General features: G+C 37.6%; 1 protein-coding gene across 5 annotated transcripts in view; it reads left to right on the top strand.

Moving 5' to 3' along the window:
* The window catches only part of tnk2b (tyrosine kinase, non-receptor, 2b), a gene marked incomplete at its 3' end in the record, with an annotated part of 65,559 nt that extends 55,480 nt beyond the window's left edge, over window positions 1-10,079 (top strand). For 2 of the 5 annotated variants that reach the window (XM_084120237.1, XM_084120236.1), the window contains exons 11-15: window positions 428-472; window positions 3,836-5,232; window positions 6,314-6,409; window positions 7,516-7,643; window positions 8,566-10,079. In XM_084120237.1, the coding sequence (XP_083976363.1) occupies window positions 428-472; window positions 3,836-5,232; window positions 6,314-6,409; window positions 7,516-7,643; window positions 8,566-8,572 (1,673 nt within the window). Of the gene's footprint in view, window positions 1-427; window positions 473-3,835; window positions 5,233-6,313; window positions 6,410-7,515; window positions 7,648-8,565 lie in introns of those variants that run through there. The other 3 variants (XM_084120238.1, XM_084120239.1, XM_084120240.1) reach the window with 2 other exon arrangements.
* Between the last annotated feature and the right edge of the window lie 7,480 nt (window positions 10,080-17,559).

Here is a 17,559-nt window from a genome sequence, read left to right as displayed (position 1 = left end):
AGCTGTTGTCCATCCATCATTAAATTTGTAAATGCTGCTGAGCTAAACTCCAGAAGGTAAACAGCACATAAACAGATCTGAAAATGCTCTGAATAATTTATTGATGTATTAGTTGACGCTAATTAAAATAATAATAATAATAATAATAATAATAATAATAATTCTTATCCAGTAATCATAAATGGCTAGAAAGAAATGTGTTGGTTAAAAAGTGTGGAATCCTTGTAATCCAAAACCCTACTTTAAAAATATTGACTCTAAAATAACTCAATTCCCGCTTTTTTTTCAGTTAACTGATTCTTTTAATACAGGTCATCATGCTTTGGGCACTTTTCACTTCTGTTATGTTCTGTTCTTTTTCTTTTTCCTACCTGCAAAATATCTTTGCATCTGCTTTCTATCTTTCACTTGCTTGCTTGCTTTACAGAGGAGCCTCCCCCTCGGCCCCCTCAGCCGTCTTTGCTGGTTAAGAGTAAGTGTGGACCCTCAGTTCAGTTCACTCCTAGCACCCCTCCTCAAAATTACTGCACATCTGTATTGTATGCCTTTTTTTTTTGCTTGCTTGCTTTCTCCCTCTGCTTCTATCCCAATTGCTCCAGCTTTTTAGTTATTATCTGTTTGTTGTATATATGCTGTGGTCTCGTGCTGATATGACTTTTGGTAAACGTCTGATCCCATAACCTATTTTTCATCAAAATAATGCTGGTTAAGGAGCTGGTGCTCAATGGGGATCTGCAAATCTCTATAGAAATGCTCGAAATCCAAATCAAGAATTGTGAAATTACACTGGTGTAGCAAATTAGCTCAAATAGGAAATATGGATAATGAATCATAACTTGTTATGATTGATTATGAATATTTGGATCAGTTAATCTGATTAATTTATTGTAGCCTAATTAATATTACAATCAATTAATCAGTTCATCCAGTGAACATTCAGTATTGATTATTAATTCTAAGAAAAGGGTATTCTTCATAGCCACAGAAAAATAATTATTTCTTGGCATGAACAGCGCTTAGAGCGTCTAACAACACCAGACAATGACTGCAAGCAGAGAATCAGAACCAAATATGTATTATGCACAAATTTAATTAACTAAATCACAAACACAACTAATCTAAACAAACACAGGTTAGTTTGACTCTGTTATAGTTGAGAGAGAGTTCTCTCTCTCCTGAGGAAGCACATGGCTGGAGTGGAGATTGAGGCCTGAATAATTAGTAAACTAGTGCAGAATAATTAGTAAACAGAGGCCACACAGGGCAACCAGGAGAAGAAAGAGAGAGAGGAACTTGTGTGGATGTTCTATAAAGCCTAGGAAAAGTCACACCTCTCAGGGTTGGCTTGACCAATGAGAAAGTTTGGGAGGTTTTATGGACATTATGGAGAGCATAAAACAAGAGACCATTCAAGAGAAACTACACAATACCGTAATAATCATACACGCAATGTCCTGGGATGCATATTCATTTATAGATTATTTCATTTCTAAATTAATGAAGGAAAGTCTGTTTTATGGGCTATGGGTCTTTCCTATGGCCTGATTCAAATGACTTTGGAGCTCTGCATTTTTTTAAGTCATAAAACCATGGCTAACAGATACCTGGTTCTATTACTTTAGGGGTTGTCACAGACCCCTTGTTTTGTAGTTGGTGAGGGGTTTTAAAGATTATTTGTTAAATATAACAAATACTTGTGCCTGATTTGTTTCTGGTGTATACAATTTTGGTATCATTACCTTATTTATTATTAAAATACAAGGTTACATTGGTTAAAAACAACAACAAAAATACAGTGAGGAAAATAAGTATTTGAACACCCTGCTATTTTGCATGTTCTCCCACTTATAAATCATGGAGGGGTCTGAAATTGTCATCGTAGGTGCATGTCCACTGTGAGAGACATAATCTAAAAAAAAAAAAATCCAGAAATCACAATGTATGATTTTTTTAACTATTTATTTGTATGATACAGCTGCAAATAAGTATTTGAACACCTGAGAAAATCAATGTTAATATTTGGTACAGTAGCCTTTGTTTGCAATTACAGAGGTCAAACGTTTCCTGTAGTTTTTCACCAGGTTTGCACACACTGCAGGAGGGATTTTGGCCCACTCCTCCACACAGATCTTCTCTAGATCAGTCAGGTTTCTGGGCTGTCGCTGAGAAACACGGAGTTTGAGCTCCCGCCAAAGATTCTCTATTGGGTTTAGGTCTGGAGACTGGCTAGGCCACGCCAGAACCTTGATATGCTTCTTACAGAGCCACTCCTTGGTTATCCTGGCTGTGTGCTTCGGGTCATTGTCATGTTGGAAGACCCAGCCTCGACCCATCTTCAATGCTCTAACTGAGGGAAGGAGGTTGTTCCCCAAAATCTCGCAATACATGGCCCCGGTCATCCTCTCCTTAATACAGTGCAGTCGCACTGTCCCATGTGCAGAAAAACACCCCCAAAGCATGATGCTACCACCCATGCTTCACAGTAGGGATGGTGTTCTTGGGATGGTACTCATCATTCTTCTTCCTCCAAACACGTTTACTTTTTAGAACTTTAAAAAGTTCTATTTTGGTCTCATCTGACCACATGACTTTCTCCCATGACTCCTCTGGATCATCCAAATGGTCATTGGCAAACTTAAGACGGGCCTTGACATGTGCTGGTTTAAGCAGGGGAACCTTCCGTGCCATGCATGATTCCATGCATGACGTCTTAGTGTATTACCAACAGTAACCTTGGAAACGGTGGTCCCAGCTCTTTTTAGGTCATTGACCAGCTCCTCCCGTGTAGTTCTGGGCTGATTTCTCACCTTTCTTAGGATCATTGAGACCCCACGAGGTGAGATCTTGCATGGAGCCCCAGTCCGAGGGAGATTGACAGTCATGTTTAGCTTCTTCCACTTTCTAATGATTGCTCCAACAGTGGACCTTTTGCTGCTTGGCAATTTCCCCGTAGCCCTTTCCAGCCTTGTGGAGGTGTACAATTTTGTCTCTAGTGTCTTTGGACAGCTCTTTGGTCTTGGCCATGTTAGTAGTTGGATTCTTACTGATTGTATGGGGTGGACAGGTGTCTTTATGCAGCTAACGACCTCAAACAGGTGCATCTAATTTAGGATAATAAATGGAGTGGAGGTGGACATTTTAAAGGCAGACTAACAGGTCTTTGAGGGTCAGAATTCTAGCTGATAGACAGGTGTTCAAATACTTATTTGCAGCTGTATCATACAAATAAATAGTTAAAAAATCATATATTGTGATTTCTGGATTTTTTTTTTTAGATTATGTCTCTCACAGTGGACATGCACCTACGATGGCAATTTCAGACCCCTCCATGATTTCCAAGTGGGAGAACTTGCAAAATAGCAGGGTGTTCAAATACTTATTTTCCTCACTGTAACTATTCTATTTTATTTATTACTTTTGTGATGAAAATGTTTGACATTTTCAGTTAAATTTTTGACAGGGCAAGTGACAGTGACAAGACTTTGGACTCGTTTTGGAACTGATATTTCCAGCACAGCCATTTTTTATGTAGACACCTAAGAGGTCTGTGCATTAGCATTCCTATTCAACAAGACCATTCAACAAGACCTGCCAAACCTAGACCCTTTGTTGAATCGCTTAGTGATGGTTCCCACCCAAATGTTGGTGAAAAAGGGGTATGAGACATGTTGGTGTTCATTAGTTTCTCTGAAGGAATTTGAGATATACTATACCTTCATTACTTTTCATCGTGTATGCTCAATATTTATCTCTCTAACAGTTCCTCTGTCATTACATTTACATTTCATGCTCAACAGTTCATATTTGTTTGCCTGTGTTTTTGTCATGTGACCAGAACCTTGCTATGATGTTGTTGCTGAGGATGAGGACCAAACTTCTTCAGGTCTTCGGCGACTCTCTTTGAAGAAGAAGGGCCTTAAGCTCAAACCAGCCGCCTGGGTCTCTGCTACCAAATTAGGTGATCGTTCGACATACGGTGTGCGGACTCCAGGGGGCAGCACTCCCACAGAAGTCTCTCTCATAGACTTTGGAGAGGAGTTTCCATCGATCACACCTTCACCCTCTCCTGTGATGGAAATCCAGATCCCAGCCCTTGCTAAACTCGCACTAGAAGCAGAGAACATTTTGGACAGAACTCCTCCTCAGAGCCCCTCACGCTCTCTACCCCACCCCCTTCACCCTACCCCAGTGGTGGACTGGGACGCCCGGCCCCTTCCTCCACCCCCAGCCTATGACGATGTAGCACAAGATGAGGACGATTTTGAAGTGAGCTCTATCAACAGTGCGGAACGTGGAGCTGGTGAACCATGCTCTCCACGTACGCCCTGCACTCCTACCAGTGAGTGCAAACCTCATGTAGAAGACAATTTATTTTTGCCCTGCAGGCAGAGTAATGCCTGCACCTTCTCGCAGTCTGCTGAGATCTTCCAAGAGCTGCAGCAGGAGTGTATGAGGCACCTCAATGTACCTGTGAGCTCTACCAGCCCTTGTCTGGAGACACACCGCCAGATTGTCCTAACGTTTTCTGAAGACAAACCCCAGATACCGCCACGCATCCCCATACCACCCCGTCCAGTCAGACGTGCTGGTGGCGATTATGCCCGCTGGTCTGGTGAGCTTTCCCCAGTCTCAGGAATTGAGGATATGGAGCGTCCACCCCAGATTCCCCCACGAGACCCCCTCTCTCAGGCGGGCTCACGCACACCAAGTCCACATGTGGGTTCCCCTCAGACTCGCAGCAGCCTCTGCTCAGCCGCCTCCATCTGCGGCCCATCCTACCTCTCCACCTCACCTGCTAAACTCATGCCAACCACTCAGAGCTTCGCCTCTGATCCCAAATATGCTGCTCCCAAGGTCATCCAGGCACAGGGCAAAGATAAGGAGCAAGCCAAAGGGCCCTGTATTCTGCCTATTGTACGTGATGGCAAGAAGGTCAGCAACACGCATTACTACCTCCTGCCTGAGAGGCCTCCATATCTGGACCGCTACGATAAGTTCTTTAAAGAAGCAGAGAGCGGTGAGGAGAAGAAGCAGATAAACACAGCCACTGTTAAGCCCATGGTCCATCAACAAGGGGAGCTCAAGTCCAATTTCTCCTCCAATAACAACAGCAGTTTGACAGGCTCTGGATTTAGAGGTGGGCTAAAGAACTCTCACAGCCTGTGCCGAGTAAGCTCTGATGGCTCATTTAACAGGGCTGACAGCACCAGCAATCACGACAGAGTCAGACTGGTGAGAGATTTTGAGGTTTATATTAAACAGATCCTTCCTTTTTTTATGGGGTAATAATTGAGGGAACTACTTGTTGACCAGAGTAATTATCTTATAATAGTGCCACATGCAGATAGCCCATAATTCTGTTCCATAACCTCGTGAGATTTCTAGATGGATAAATTCATTATGGCAAAAAAAAAAAAAAAAAAAAAAAAACTCGAGGCTTATTTAGTTGTTCAGGCCAAAATCAATCAAAGACAATCCCAGAATGTTTAGCAGTGAGCTCCCTGAGAATATGTATCCAAGACAGCAGTAGAAAATGGTAATTATATTTAGGAAGAGGCTGTATGCTTTCAGTGTGGATACATGCGGATTCTAAATCGTGTTAAAGGGATAGTTCGCCCAAAAATGAAAATTTTGTCATCATTTACTCACCCTCAAGTTGTTTCAAACCTGTATGAATTTCTTTTTTCTGCTGAACACAAAATAAGATATTTTGAAAAATGTCGGTGACCAAACAGTTGCTGGTCCCCATTGACTTCCATAGTAGGAAAAGAAAATACTATGGAAGTCAATGGGGACCAGCAACTGTTTGGTTACCGACATTTTTCAAAATATCTTCTTTTGTGTTCAGCAGAAAAAAGAAATTCATACAGGTTTGAAACAACTTGAGGGTGAGTAAATTATGACAGAATTTTCATTTTTGGGCGAACTATCCCTTTAAAAGCTAAATATAGCTAAATAATTCAATTAAAATTGTTTTTGTTATGCTGTGTTTTGTTTTGCAAATTACATCTGCTCTAGGTTCAGGTGAAATTCTGAGCTTGCAGCCCTCTCCTCGAGACAGCACGCCAAATACGCATATTTTTTACTTCATATGATTATATGTAAATGTGAACTTGTGAAATGGCCTTAGTGACTGCCAGCGTAGGCTGTAGCACAGAAAAGCAGTTCATAGGTTTTGAAACAGAGCTGTCTGTTAAACAATTAGATTATATAATTAAGTATTATTGAATTAGGCTCACATTATTCTCTCTGATTATTCACTCCTTTGGCCATCTATGGATTTAAGGTCATACATTGGATTTGCCCTGTTTAGGTGCAGGAGGCTGTCCATGGAGTAACAATTGAAGAATGTCAGGTGGCTTTACAGAATCACAGCTGGAATGTGCAAAAGGCTGTACACTACTTGAAGGTAACAGCCATCACAGCTGTCTTGATTCACTGGCTGGTTAATTGTAATCTAATTAGGGGCCAAGCACCAAAGGTCGTCTTCTTCTTCTCTCTTGAGTCTATGGCAGCCCATATAACAGCTTTTGGGAAAGTTATGAAATTTGGCACACAGATGGAGGACAGTCAGAACAGTCACTATAGCAAATTTGTATACCACCATTTTGAATTTTCCAAACTCCTCCTTGGCCGATTTTCATGAAAATTGAATCAGATCATCTTTAGACCAGGCTGACAAAAAGTTATGGAATTCAAGTTGATTCGTCAAACCGTTCTCAAATAAGATGCAAACAAATTCAAAGAAGAGCTTGCCAAAATGAACGTAAGGCTATATTCTCTGCATATATATTCTGTCCAAACTTGGTTTGTGTTATGACAACCATGACCTGAGGGTACCGACATGGTTTCGGCGCAGTGCCACCTAGTGGCCAAGAGATATGAAAAATTTACATTTTTGTTTGTAACTTCAGGACGGTTTGGCTTTTGTCTCTTTAGATATGGTGCAACATGCTGAGTCGAACTATATCCAATTTTCCCATATCGGCCATTTTGAATTTTGTCATAAAATGCTATATTTTACGAACACATTGGCGTATCGTTACGAAACTCCGAATGTGTCTTTGGCACCATGCCCTGAAGGTACTCAAAACGTTTCGGGGCATCATCACCTTGTGGTCAAAAGCCAATAACTTTTAATTAAATTACCTATTGTAAGTCTTATTAGATTCCTTGGGTCATGCTGAGAACATAAATACAGATTTTGCCATAGTCGGCCGAACTAGATTTTTTTAAAAACCCTACTTTTTCAAACTCTTCTTAGACCGTTGGTCCAATTTTCACCAAAATCGCATCATCTTCAGACCATGCCGGCAAAACATTATGGATTTCTCATGATGCCCAACCATGCTTGCATGACTTACTGTGCCTTATTTGTGATTGGCCCCTTAACTGCTGCTTGCAGCTATATTTGTAATTTAATCTGTAAGTAATCAGCAAGTATATCCATGATGTTAATTTAGAACCTAATGCCTTAATTTACTCTTTTTCACTTTTCCCTTCTTTGGTTCCCAGGTGGAGCAGCTCTTCTGTCTGGGGCTGAAGACGAGGGTGGAGTGTCATAAGATTCTAGAGATGTGTGACTGGAATCTGGAGTTAGCCAGTACACAACTGTTGGACTCCTATGGCTCGGTCAAGCTGAGGTAGGACAGTCTTTCTTTTTTGTTGTTCTGTGCTGCCCCCTACTGACAATTTAACCTCTCCTTATAAACTCCTCATATGCAGCATGAGTCTGTCATTTTCCAGAAAGTTTATGTTCATAGCACCCAATTCACTCTATTCTATTTCCATTGAGCATATGACCAAAATGGATTTGCCATACACTAATTATATTTTCCAGCTGGGCAAGGCCTATTCTATTTAATTCACCTCACAAATGCTCATTCTGTTTCATCAAAAAGTTTGTGATGCTTTCCATCATCATGTCACATGCTGCTTAAAAACTTTCATGGAATTAATGTGCCATTAGTTACAACATTTGAGTGTGTTGTACTCAGACTACGGTGAAAATAACCCCTCGAACCAGGAGAAGAGACAAATTTGTTTGCTGAGCCTTCAGGCAGTTTTCCTGATACCTGTACAGAGATGTTGCATTAACACCTAAATTAATTTCAGTCAATAACCTTAAATGTAACAGTTATGCCCCAGGGAATGCTCATACTAATTTTAATCACTTTCAGTACCCATCCTCAATTCCCATCTGTTGTAGACAATTCTGCTGTAAGAAAACATCCCGAGAGGGGGCTCAGTCTACAAAAAAATAATAGTGTTGTGTGTGTATTATTCCAAAGTCAGCACATTTTGATTTATTGCTGCCTGTAAAAAAGAAAAAAAGTTTTTACACCTTTACTACTTAGTTGTGCAGGACTGCATTACAAGTTGCTTTCCTGGCATTTTTGTGTAGCTTTTAATTATAATGTTTATTTTTTTTATTTATTTTTTTATCGCTCCCATTTTTGATTATATCATATTGAAGTCCTGTATTGTTATCTTGCTTGTGCATTAGTTTAAAGTTTTTGTCAAAATTTCTATGCATCAATTCTTTATTTATTTCCTTTTTTGCAGACGATGATGGACTGGAAAAATCCTCATGCTCTAAAAGACTGTTGAGAGCACAGAGGGACACTAAGGGCCAACCAGGAATCTATCCTAGCACATTTTACCTCCAGATCTGGTGTGTGTGCGTGTGTGCGTGTGTGTGTGTTATACAAGCATAAGACAGTGACTGTTCCTCCACAAATCTCTCTCTAGGGTGCAATACAGGTTCACACAGGTCAAATTTTAAAGAACCCGCTTTTTATTTTCCAGTGGATAGCAACAGATGGAAAACAAGGTGCTGCTTGTCATTTTTCATAATTTTATACGAGAGTTGAATAGACAGACTTATGAAAGCCGTACATATGTATATATTGTCAGATGTTTTGGTTGTATATGTGCATCTGATTCGAATAGTTCCTTTTACATTTGCTTTTTTAATTTAATTTGTATTGTGTGGGTCACTTGTAACAGAATTAGAGTTATTGAAACCTGACCTATTTCAAATGTATGTGTAGTATGTTAAATTGATGTGTTATATGTTAAAGCCCTTCATGTTGAACTATCATCCTCTGTCACCCATGCTGACAGACTTAAGACCCTCTCTCTGCCTTTAGTATTATTATTTTTGTACTTTGCTCATGAATCAGTTTAAACCAATTGATTTTGCTGGTGTGGCAGTGAAGTCACAAAACAGTTTTATTATTTTTATTATTATTTGCACAATGCTTCCAATCTGAAAGTTAAAGACAAAATGCTTGAAAATGCATCAGGAGACCTCCAAAGCACACTGACTGAACCTTTTCATTTTTTACAAATCACAACTGTTAATTTGTCTGTTTCAATGTGGTTGCCACAGCACTAGACTAGTTTGTCCTATAAAGTTGCACAGTGATGTTGTGGCATTTTTGGCATCATAACAGTTGTTGCAACAACACATGCAAAATATCTTAAAGATTCAAACTGCTTGTCTACATGAATAGATCTGCTTGAACAGTGACCAACGAATAACAAAAAAACAGTAAGAGTCCACAGAAATGTTAAAAGTATAAGACAGCCTGTACAACTGAATGGCAGTCTAACTGTGTAGCACCCTTACTTTATGAATGCTCAGTATCGTATGTGTGGGTATCACATAGATGCTGCTTCTGTGTTCATTATGGTACGCTGTCCACCGTCCTCTCCTTTGTCCTGACAATTTGAGAACAGGATTTTTTGTATTTGTTACCCTGGCAAATTCTGTGTTGTGCATGATGGAACACCATTCTTCACCCTGCTGCTGATCATCTGAAGATTCGTTCAAGAATGGAAGCTAGTCCTAGTCTTACATTTATGCTGTTGTAATTTTAGGTAGACTAAAGTGAGTTGTCCGATAACCCTGTGTTCCCATTCACATGTTCATTAGTTCCATTTTCTAAATAGCTTTAAGAATTAGAACCTTGGTATCCTAATTTTGTAAAAAGCATAATGATGCAAAATTTATAGTATATAATATAAATACATAAATGTATTTTTTATTAAAATGATTATTTTTTATCTTTTTCTATGGAAGTGTCTTCATATTTTCTTTCTTCCTCTTGAACACATTTCAAATATTGTGATACAAAAGAATACCAACATATTAAGGCAGCTATAAATTTTATTAATGCAGACCCATTTATACTGTGAAAGGACAGCAATAATTATACTTTGACAGCCTTATTGTGTTTTGTTTGTTTGTTTGTTTTTTTCTTTTACTTGTGATTATTGTCACATTTTTCATGGACCACCCGGGGGTTTTAAATTCTATTTTGAAACCCCCTGCATTAGAATGTATATCAATCTGCCCTGCACCATGGATGCATACTCAAACTTACTTTCTAATGCCTATGTGGACAGCTGTCTATATAAATATCCTGTCTAAAGTAAAACGTATGTGTAATTAGGTCCATACTGTGCATTTGCAAAGTTATACATATCCCAGGTCACTTGTGTTAATTTATTATTTTGATCGTTATTTTAATGCTTTCTTATCACAGAGTTGTAGTACTCCCATCTCTATTATTTTGCCTTTAAAATCCAATCTGAAGATTGTTCTTTCCTCCAAAACAAAAAAAGAAAGTTGGCAGAGACCACCATAAATATAATTGTTGTTTAATTGTCCCCAAGAGTTGTTTAGGCAGTCACTCAGGAGCCATGTGGATAGAACCTCTCAGTTAGCATAGTTATATAAAGTTAGCATATATCTAAGATAATTCAGTACTCTGTGAAAGAGTTCACTGAGAAATATTGGATGAAATGATGCATTTTTAAATGCATCTGAATATTTAAATATTGACACTTCTCTGTACTAAATACAGCTAAATTTCCTTGCATCTGTCACCTTCACTGCATAAAGCTTTATCCTTAAAATATTAATGTAATGTTGCATAAAATTTTGACCATTAAGGTAGCACAATTTTGCCTATACTTTCTACAAAGTGAGGGTGTTTGGGTAACATTAATAAGGTAAAAAGAAGCATGAAGTCCGCACACTGAAAATAGCAGCTCCAACAAATTGTATTGATTGTGCAACGTTTCAACCATCAGGTCTTCATCAGGCACAAAACCCATGTGGAATAAAATCAACTCTTTATAGAAAACAGGTGATATAACCTTAATTATACGCACTCAAAAGCAGGTGACAAAAAATAAATATTAAAAAGAAAGAATTCTTACAATAAACATTATATACATAAACCACAAGGGTAAATAAACACTGTAAACACAAATAAACACTATTGTTTGATAGTCCACTCTCTTACTAGTAAGATATAATAGGCCTACACTATAAATCTGTATATATATATATTTTTTTTTTTAACAAGATCTGAATTGTTAAACTAAACCTTTAATAATAATATTAACAGCAGGTGAAGAAATAAATCACTATAGAAAAGGCCTCATTCAGCCCTGATGGTGACAAAGTATTTAAAGTATAAATCCAGAAACATTCCCTTTTTAACAACAACTCATAATCACCTCCTCTTAAGAGTTTTTTTTTTTTTACCTTCCCTTCTCTATACCAATGTATTATAAAGCACTGACGTTATGGCCAACTTGTTTAAAATGAGACACTATAGGACTACGCATATATCTGGTCCTATTATTGCTACGATGTTTGCTAATGCGAGTACGCAGTGTTCTAGATTAGAAGTTTTAACAACATGCAAGATCACAAGGGCACTGAATAAGAATCACATGAGTAGAGGAACAGGTAATAGTACTGCGTATCAGAATATTGCGACCAGTGTGTGGATGACTAAAATAACTGCATTTGTGTGTAAAGGCAACTAATGTAGTTAACTAATGTTAACAAGTGGGACTTATTGTAAAGCAGGGCTTCTCTGGTCTTTGAGGTCCACTTTTCTTGCAGAGTTCCGCTCCAACACTGATCAAACTCACCTACCTGTAACTTTCTAGTAATCCTGAAGACCTTGATTAGTGTTTGATTATAGGGTTGGATTAAAGTAGACTCTGAGGGCCAGAGTTGAGAACTAATGTAAAGTGTTACCAGTTTGTTTCAGAACCTGGCACGTTTTCTCCCTTAGTTTGTTTTGTTAGTCAGCAATCACTTGAGATGTGTATATACATACATTATATATATATATATACATACATTTATGTGAGTGTATATATATATATATATATATATATATATATATATATATATATATATGTATGTGTGTGTGTGTATATATATATATATATATATATATATACAGTACCAGTCAAAAGTTTGGAAACGTTACTATTTTTAATGTTTTTGAAAGAAGTCTCTTATGCTCATCAAGCCTGCAGTTAAAAAACAACAACAAAAAAACAGTAATATTATGAAATATTATTACAATTTAAAATAATGGTTCTCTTTTTTAATATACTTTAAAATGTAATTTATTTTTGTGATGCAAAGCTGAATTTTCATCAGCAAGTACTCCAGTCTTTGGTGTCTTATGATCCTTCAGAAATCATTCTAATATGCTGATTTATGATCAATGTTGGAAACAGTTGTGCTGCTTAATATGTTTTTTATAACCTGAGATACTTTTTTCAGGATTATTTGATGAATAAAAAGTTAAAAATAACTGTATTTATTTAGAATAGAAATCTTTTGTAACAATATACACTACCGTTCAAAAGTTTGGGAACAATAACTTTTTTTTTTTTTAAAGAAATTAGTACTTTAGTACTTTAATTCAACAAGGATGCGTTAAATTGATAAAAGGTGATGGTAACGATTTATATTGTTAGAAATGTTTTTATTTTGAATAAATGCTGTTTTTATGAATAAATGCTGTTAACGTTTTACTCATCAATGAATCCTGAAAAAAGTATTCTAAAAAAATATATTAAACAGCACAACTGTTTCCATCATTGATAATAACTGAGTATCAAATCATCATATTAGAATGATTTCTGAAGGATCATAAGACACCAAAGACTGGAGTACTTGCTGATGAAAATTCAGCTTTGCATCACAAAAATAAATTACATTTTAAAATATATTAAAAAAGAGAACCATTATTTTAAATTGTAATAATATTTCATAATATTACTGTTTTTTTGTTTGTTTTTTTTTTAACTGCAAGCTTGATGAGCATAAGAGACTTCTTTCAAAAACATTAAAAATAGTAATGTTTCCAAACTTTTGACTGGTACTGTATATGTATGTGTATATATATATATATATATATATATATATATATATATATATATATATATATATATGTGTGTATGTATGTATGTATATATGATGAATAAAGAGTATACACAAGTTTACTTTTTTATTCAATTTATGAAGGTACTGTAAATTTAATTGTACAATGCTATAGTATTTTGTATGAGTAATACACTGATAATGTGTCCTGAGATTTGTCCCAGAATCGTTTGATTTTGGTTAATTCACACTGGCAGTGATTTTCTGGAATCTGTGCGATCATACATCCTGTAAAGACACGTGACATTTCTGTGATGTGTAATGTCTCCACAGCATCTTAAGTTTGATTATGATCTGCGATTTCTCTTTCAAGAAACCATACTTGTCGCATTTTTTCTGATTCGGTAATAAACTATCGCACTATGCCGCCACTAAGCTGGCGAATGATTTCAGCTTCAGCGTCATCCCAACGACACACCCCTTATGGCATTATCCCTGCCTTTTGTTCACATAGTGATGCGTTCTGGGACTGATCCCGGCAATGTTACTAGATCCCCATTCCGTGATCAATCGTATATTCTTTGAAATGTTGCTGTGTGAAAGCCAACAGAACCAGGAAGAACGCCTCATATTACGCATGTAACCATGGTTCCCTGAGAAGGGGAATGAGACACTGCGTCCCCTAGTGGACACTTTGGGGAATGCCTCCGGCATGACCGGTGTCTGAAGAACTGAGTCTAAACACAACAATGAACTTGACATTGACCGGTGACAGCCGATGACATCACTACAGGATCGACCGTGAGCATAAAAGGGGCACCTGTGAAATACGTCATCCTCTTTCTTGTCTTCAGGAGACCGTTTGTATGAACGTGTGTCTAAAAGAAGCAACCATGGCAAGTGTGTATTTTTTACACTCTTTCGCAAGTGTGTTCATCCATGTCAGCGTTATCTGACACCCGATGACACTTATGATATGTGCGTTATTTGCCTGGGTCAGGAGCATGCACACTCAAGCCTTGAGGGGGCTATTTGCGTGCATTGTGAGTGCCTTTCCATGAAGGGTAACCGTGGTTGCATGCGTAACCTGAGACGTTACCTTTTGAAAGGGAACTCGCACTGCATCCCCTAGAGGACACTCTGGGGAATGAATACCCACACCGTAGGTAAACACCAGCCTTGTAATTAGGTCCATACTGTGCATTTGCAAAGTTATACATATCCCATGTCACTTGTGTTAATTTATTATTTTGATAATTATTTTAATGCTTTCTTATCACAGAGTTGTAGTACTCCCATCTCTATTATTTTGCCTTTAAAATCCAATCTGAAGATTGTTCTTTCCTCCAAAACAAAAAAAGAAAGTTGGCAGAGACCACCATAAATATAATTGTTGTTTAATTGTCCCCAAGAGTTGTTTAGGCAGTCACTCAGGAGCCATGTGGATAGAACCTCTCAGTTAGCATAGTTATATAAAGTTAGCATATATCTAAGATAAACAGATATATCTGTTTATATCCCTGAGGTAAACACCAGCATCATTACTAATTCCCTACGGCCAGAGCCCAAGCTATAAAACCCTTTACAGAACAGAGCTCAAGAGCTGGGTATTCCTAAGAACACCTTTAAGGGAATATAGTCATAGACCGGAACTTCTGAAGAACGAAGGCCTCAACAGGACTCTAAAAGAGAGGAGGCCAAACTATGTTCTGTATTCAGGCCAGCTTCCAAGGAGGTTTACAAAGAGCCTAACCACTTGGCAATCTCTGTTCAGACAGAGCCCTGAAGAGTGGATTCCTCAAAGAGGCTTAGCAACGCTCTAACCCAAAGGCATTCCGGCTCCAAGGACAGAGGCCATAACAAACCGATTCTCAAAGTGAGAGGAAGTCTATCTACGACCTAATAGAGAACAGCTTTCAAGGAGGCTCCAGAGAGCCTAACGACCTGATCCAACTGGCCCGCGAAGCTCTGCAGAGTGGAGACCTCAGTACAACAATACTCATTAAGGAGAGGAGGCCTAGCAACATTCCACACTAAGGTCAGTAGCCAAAGAGGCTCACAGAGAGCCTAGACCACCTAGCATACTGCCTGCTCATAATTTTGCTCGGAGAACGGAGGCCTCAGTATGACAACACTCTAAAGCAAGAGGAGGCCTAACTACGTTCAATGCTCAGGGTAGCTTCCAAGGAGGCTCATAGGGAGCCTATAGCAACTCGGGACTACTACCCTGTTAAGCTCTAAGGACGGAGGCCTCAACATGATAATTGTTCAGAGTGAGAAGAGGCCTAACACGTCCTACACTAAGAATAGCAATCAAGGAGACACGCAACGTGCCTAACATCTTGATACTTTTATTCATATGTGTGTATATATATATATATTTGAAATTACTTAACTGCACATGCTCATAATCCATTACACACTGATTTATAAGTATTAATTAGCCAGTCGTATGCCATGAATGTATTTATAAAGGTGCAGTCTGTATTGCTATAATGTTATTATATAATAGTTACAAAGACTTTTTAGTAATTCAGATTTATTTCTGTCAAATAAGTGAATATATTGTTATTAATAGCCATGTTGTGTTCTTAGAAATAATTATTGTGAGTGATAATACAGTTACTAACCTATATAAATGCATCATTGATGGCTTTAAGGAAAGTGAAAACATGGGGTACAATTTTCCTAAAGAAAATGTTAAGAAATCATGAAGATAAGGTCATTATACACTTTAAGTTTTGTTAATGACATTTTTTAAATGTGCAAATGTAACTAATGAACAATAATTCCTGTGGTAAAATGAGAAAATAATAATAATAATACAAAGTTTAAATTTATCTTTTTTAATGTTACATACACATTTTAAAGTATATTTATATAAGCAATTCCATGCATATGGCTGAGGAGACAAATCAAAGTTACCATCCATGACTGTGGTGGCAAACAAGTTTCTAATACTGAATAAGAGACAAACATGGATCAATTGTCTTTAAAGATTATTTATTCCCTTGCAAGGAAAGGTTAGCAGTCATACAGTCATTACAAAGTGCCTTCAGAGTGTGACAAAGAGTGGGGGCACCCTTTGTCCTTTATTATTGACTCCCTCTATGTCATCAGAGTGGCTAAATGAACAACATGTCCCATAACTCATTAACACATTGTTACATATTAAATTTCTTCCACAATGACCTCTAATGCAAACATTAGCCATTAAAGATATAATTGATAACTAATTGGTACATCAAACAAGTGTCTCTGGAACTATTTTATATTTTATCATTTATAATCGTGTATAATGGATTATGAGCATGCACGTTGAAAAAGAAAATGCATGACTTACAAGTAATTAAAAAAATATATATATAAATGTAATTATAACTTTTCTTATAATGCAGTATGGGTCTTAATGAGTCTTTATAAATATATTTATAGAATAGTAATACTTATAAATGAGTATAAATGGGGCTATAATTCATTATAAGCATGGGCTTCATAGAAAGTGTTACCCCAACCCATCCCCCCACCCCTCACCCCTGTGCTATGCCTTTAAAACAAATAGCCCTTGATCACTGGTGCAAACATACTCTATGAAGCTTACAATTTTACTATTGTGGCATTTATCGTAAATTACGGCTCAAATCCTCAGGGAAAAATTGGTATTTATGAAGAATAGTGTTCATTGATTTAGAAATCAATGCTTGTATGATTGACCTACTGTATATAACACAAGAACCCACATGAAGTATGAAACAGCCCTTTAAAGTGCATCTGTAGCAGACGGCCTGTTCTGCTTCTGTTCTGGCTGCTCGTTGATCAGACTCTCAGAGCCTTAGACCATTCATCTTTGTGTTCTGGGCTATTGTTCAGTGTCCCAACACCCCAGAAAATTATTAATACCTGTCAACCTGATTATTACAGCATGCACAAGCCATCTTTTTTGCAGAATTCCCTGCTGAAACCGTGAGAAATACGTTTTTTTGCTGTGCTGCATTTTTGAGAGTGGTAACAGGCTTATGTAATCTAATTTTCCCTCTGTCGATCAATTCAAATAGCAAGCTCAGTAACTTATAAGCAAGTTTAGCTATTGAGTTATCTTTAAAAAAAAAAAAATCATCTTTACATTAAAAACTTACACTAGCTTTCGAAACTTATATTAAATCTTATATACTGTATATATGGAGAGAGAGTGTCTACTGCAGCTACTCACAAATAAGGTAACCAACTGGTCCTTATTTACACATGCTACTGCTCCACTGATCATAGGCTGGTTACTCGACTGCACACCTCAGATCACTTCCTCCTCACTCTTAACCTCAACCTGGCTCCTGACACAATACACACTCCAT

Source organism: Abramis brama, assembly GCF_963993115.1.
Source record: "Abramis brama genome assembly, chromosome: 7".
Classification (NCBI taxonomy): domain Eukaryota; kingdom Metazoa; phylum Chordata; class Actinopteri; order Cypriniformes; family Leuciscidae; genus Abramis; species Abramis brama.
This window is presented reverse-complemented; position numbering and strand designations above follow the sequence as displayed.